General features: G+C 57.4%; 2 protein-coding genes across 2 annotated transcripts in view; one reads left to right on the top strand and one right to left on the bottom strand.

Moving 5' to 3' along the window:
• Positions 1–3,103, bottom strand: part of THOP1 (thimet oligopeptidase 1) — a 7,903-nt gene extending 4,800 nt beyond the window's left edge. Inside the window, exons 1-3 of the mRNA XM_057377549.1 lie at positions 2,917–3,103; positions 2,377–2,580; positions 2–109 (exon numbers count right to left, since the gene is read on the bottom strand). Coding sequence (XP_057233532.1) covers positions 2–109; positions 2,377–2,580; positions 2,917–2,932 — 328 coding nt within the window. The 5' untranslated portion in view covers positions 2,933–3,103. The remainder of the gene's footprint in view (position 1; positions 110–2,376; positions 2,581–2,916) is intronic.
• Positions 3,104–3,264: 161 nt separating this feature from the next.
• Positions 3,265–4,401, top strand: part of LOC130580218 (small glutamine-rich tetratricopeptide repeat-containing protein alpha-like) — a 5,495-nt gene continuing 4,358 nt past the window's right edge. Inside the window, exon 1 of the mRNA XM_057377572.1 lies at positions 3,265–3,409. Within this exon, the coding sequence (XP_057233555.1) occupies positions 3,265–3,409 (145 nt within the window). The remainder of the gene's footprint in view (positions 3,410–4,401) is intronic.

Genomic DNA, 4,401 nt, shown 5'->3' on the forward strand with positions numbered 1-4,401 from the left:
CTCATCTCCACGTCAAACTCTGACAGCTTCTTGTCGGCCTCGGTGCTGGCGGTGCGGATGGCCTTGCACGGGGACACGTGCTGGGGGAAATCCAGGATGTTCCTACGGACTGAGGGGAAAAATGGGATTGGGGTGAGGGATCTGTGTGATAAAATCATTGGGGTGAGGGATCTGTGTGCTAAAATCATTGGGGAGAGGGATCTGTGTGCTAAAATCATTGGGGTGAGGGATCTGTGTGCTAAAATCATTGGGGTGAGGGATCTGTGTGCTAAAGGGGATTGGAGTGAGGGATCTGTTGCTAAAAGGGATTGGGGTGAGGGATCTGTTGCTAAAAGGGATTGGGGTGAGGAATCTGTGTCCTAAAAGGGATTGGGGTGAGGGATCCATGTCCTAAAAGGGATTGGGGTGGGGGATTCACATCTCAAAATCACTGGGATGAGGGATCCACATTCCAATGGAATAAAGGATCCATGTCCCAAAAAGGACTGGGATCAGGGATCCATGTCCCAAAATCATTGGGGTGAGGGATCCACATCCCGGAGAGCATTGGGGTGAGGGATCCACATTCCAAAAAGGACTGGGGTGAGGGATTCAGATCCCAAAAAGGACTGGGATGAGGAATCCATGTCCCAAACAAGACGAGGGTGAGGGATCCATGTCCCAAAGAACATTTGGGTGAGGGATCCATGTCCCAAAAAGGATTGGGATGAGGGATCCATGTCCCAAAATCATTGGGATGAGGGATCCACGTCCCAGTGCACACCCAGAGCCAGCCTGGCAGCCCCACAGTCCTCCCCACCACCCCCATGATCCTTTTTGTCCCTTCATCCTCTGTTCTCCCACCACGATCCTTTTCCCAAACCCACAGGAATTCCACGCCTGTGATCCCCCAATGCCTCAACCCCAACTGGGGCATCACAGGAATTTTGGGGTGSCCTCAATGCTCCTTCCAGCTCAGGGTATTCCACAATTCCACTTCATTCCTCATCTCCTTCAAACCCAAAATGGGATTTAAATCCTTTTCCAAAAAAAAAAACCCACACCCCACCAGGTGCACCCTGTCCCGATAAAATTCCACTCAGGCAGGGAAAACTGGGAGAACAAACATTCCCTGCAAAACCTCCAAGAACAGAACTCCAGGTGCTTTTGGGCACCTGGATCCTCCCTCTGGGAGGAGGGGAACTCAGCACAGCCAGGAAAGTGCTGACAGTTGTGCTGAAGTGAACATTCCTCCTGCTGAGCACGGGGTTTTTTTCCTGTTATTTTAGGAAAAAGAACAGGGAGAGAGGGAAGATGGGGCTGGTCCCTGTCCCAGACAGGTGTCATGAGGAGGAGGGGCTGCCTGAATTGTCACTGTGCTGTAAATCAGAMAAAAAAATACCAAAAAATGCCTCATTTTGGTGCCACGGCGCCATCACGTCATGTTACTGTCCCAAAAAATCAGGGCAGCATTTATTCTCCCCAAAAAAATCAGAGGATTTATTTATTCCCAAAAAATCAGAGTAGGATTTATTTTCCTAAAAAAAATCAGAACAGGATTTGCTCTCGCAAAAAAATCACAGAAGGATTTACTCTACAAAAAAAAATTGCAGCAGGATTTGCTCTCCCAAAAAGTCAGGGAATGATTTACTCTCCCAAAATATCGGAGAAGGATTTACTCTCCCAAAAAAATCAAAGAAGGACTTGCTCTCCCAAAAAATCAGAGAGGATTTGCTCTTCCAAAATATCGGAGAAGGATTTACTCTCACAAAAATATTGCAGAAGAATTTACTCTCCCAAAAATCCCAGCATGATTTACTGTCCCAAAAAAACACAGCAGAATTTACTCTCCCAAAATAATCACAGAGGGATTTACTCTCCCAAAAATCCCAGCAGGAAACAAGGCACATGGAGAGATGTTTATCCACTGCCCCAGGGAAAAAAATAGGAAGGAGGTGAGAGTTTCTTAGATCTTTTCTGCCATTTGTTCCCACTGGTGACACACAAAAGCCTTGGGAACCAAAGGGTTGTCCTTGGGTTAATTTGCTCTTCCAAATGAGTTCTTTGTACCAGTTCCTTGCTGTATAAACATTAACTGGGAAAAAAAAAAAATCAACACTCTGCTGCCAGCCARGGGGAGAGGAAAGGGATCCCAGAGGGAAGCAGGTGACAGCACGGAGCTAAAAAAAGCCACYAGAAAATTTTAATAATCACGGAATGGGCTGGAATGAGATCAAAGCTCAGCCACGGGCAGGGAGATCTTCCACTATCCCACGCTGCTCCAACATTTGACACTTCCAGGGGTGAGGCAGCCACAGCTCCTCTGYGCCAGGAAGGAGGAATTTTTTCCCCAACCCTCTGCCAGCAGAACCCCGTCCCTCTTTCCCCCATTCCCACCTGTGTATTCCACCTCCACGTCGGCCAAAGCCTTGAGGGTGTTCTCGTAGGACACCTCTCCTTTCTCCTGCGCTCCCACGCGATCGTACACGAGCTTGGTGCTCTCGGCCAGCTCGGCCGCCATGGCCTCGATCTGCTCGGCCGTCAGGTCCCAGCGCAGCTGGTTGGCCACAAGCCGCGGGGCCTGGCTGTCCACGACATTCCCTGCGGGGAAAAATGCGCCGGTGAGGCGGCGAGAGAGGGGAAAAACTCGGTGGGAGCACCCGAGGAGCAGCGCGGCGATGGAGGGAGACCGGGTGTTGGGAATTTGCGGGTGGATCCCCGGTAAATCCTTCAGGGAAACGCGAAACGGGGACGATGCCGTGCGCTGCCCCGCGGGGCGCAGAGGTGACCGGGGGGGCAGCGCGGATCGCGGCCGCTCTGAGGGGCAGCCCCGCTCCTCCATCGCTCTGCCCTCACGGCCTCTCCCCACCCCGCGCCCGCCCCTCGCCCTTTCCTCCATCTCCCCCCGCTCCCTGCGCGCCCCCATCCCGCCGGTACCTGTCGGGGGGGCCATGTCGGGGGTGCCGGKGGTACCGGGAGGCCCCGCTCTGCTGACGACGCCGTGAGGAGACCGGGCCGGCCCCACGCACCGAGCATGTGCCCCGACCGTAGAGGCGGGCGGGAGAGCGGGGCATGCTGGGAGCGTGGAGGACCGGGCCGCTCCCGCCTTGCCCGCACGGCTCCGGGACCGGGGGGAACCGGCGGTTCGTCCCCTCCGCGACCCTCAGAACCGGCCGAGCGCGGCCCCGGGGCGGGCGCGGGGCGGGAGCGGAGCATCCCCGGGGTTCCGCCCGCCCGTTCCCATGGCAACGCCCCCGCGCGTTGCCATGACACCGCCTCGTCTCTATGGTACGGGAGGGGCGGGGCTTCCGCTGTAAGCACCGCCCCTTCTCGTCCTATAAGGGAGGGGGCGGGGCCAGGGCGGCGCAGGCGCGCGGTGGGCGCGGCGCATGCGCAGTGCGGGAGCGCGCCCGGCCCAGGCGAGTGTCCGGTGAGCGCGGGGGAACCGGGGGAACCGGGACCGGGACCGGGACCGGAACGGGACCGGGCTGGGCTGGGCTTGGCTGGGCTGGGCGCGGCTCCTACCGGGACCCCTCCGCCTCCAGCCCGACCGCTGCCGGGCCGTGCCGCCCCTCAGGAGCCGCGGCTCCGGTCTGTGTGGGAGCAGCRCTACCGGGGCATACCGGCTGCACCGGGGCCTGAGGGGGCGGGACGGGACGGGACGGGACGTACCGAGAGCGAGTTATGCCTCACGCCGGGACTTGTCTGCCTCCGGTGCTGCTGGTGCCAGGCCCTGCTCCCCACCGGGAATCGCCTGTCTCGGTCCCGGTGAGGGCACCGGCGGTGGCGGCGGGACCCGGCTGTTCCCGGCCGGGGGTCCCCGGTTGYCTTTCCCGGGGGAACCTCCGGACGGTGCACCCGGGGCTTTGGGAAGCGGGGAGGATGCACTGGAGGAGTCTCTGTGTTCACCGGGGGGTCCGGCGGGGTCTGGGGGCTCTCGGTACCGGCGAACGGGAGCGCAGCGGGGCCCGGTGCTGTTCCGATGCCTCCTCTTTTGAACTCTGATTAAATCGGTCTCATTTCTCAATTCCGTGCCCCTGGATGTGCTACAAACCCAGATAACGTTCAGGGGGTGTGTGCGGAGCAGGATCCGCTTTCCCTCGGGAGCTGCGCTGGGAATTCCCAAAACCCCATTTCGGGGTCTCTGCTTTGGGATTTTCCTCCTTTTCCCTTCCAGGACAGCCTGGGAGGAGGAGGTTTGRCAGTTCTGAACCCCAGGGGCAAATTCCTTCTGCTCGTGGCTTTGCTTTTGGGACTGAGCTGTGCTTTGGGAGCAGAAAAGTGGGAATTGTTGGGAATTCCATGCCCTAAACAGCTGCAGCACCTCTGGGGATCTTCCCATGTGAATCCAGGCCTGGACAGTTCCTAGAGTCCTAATTCCTAATCAAAATTCATAATCAAAAGCAGAATTTGATGAAGATT

Source organism: Malurus melanocephalus, unplaced genomic scaffold (assembly GCF_030028575.1).
Source record: "Malurus melanocephalus ecotype Western Australia unplaced genomic scaffold, MMel_1.1 scaffold_318, whole genome shotgun sequence".
Taxonomy (NCBI): Eukaryota; Metazoa; Chordata; class Aves; order Passeriformes; family Maluridae; genus Malurus; species Malurus melanocephalus.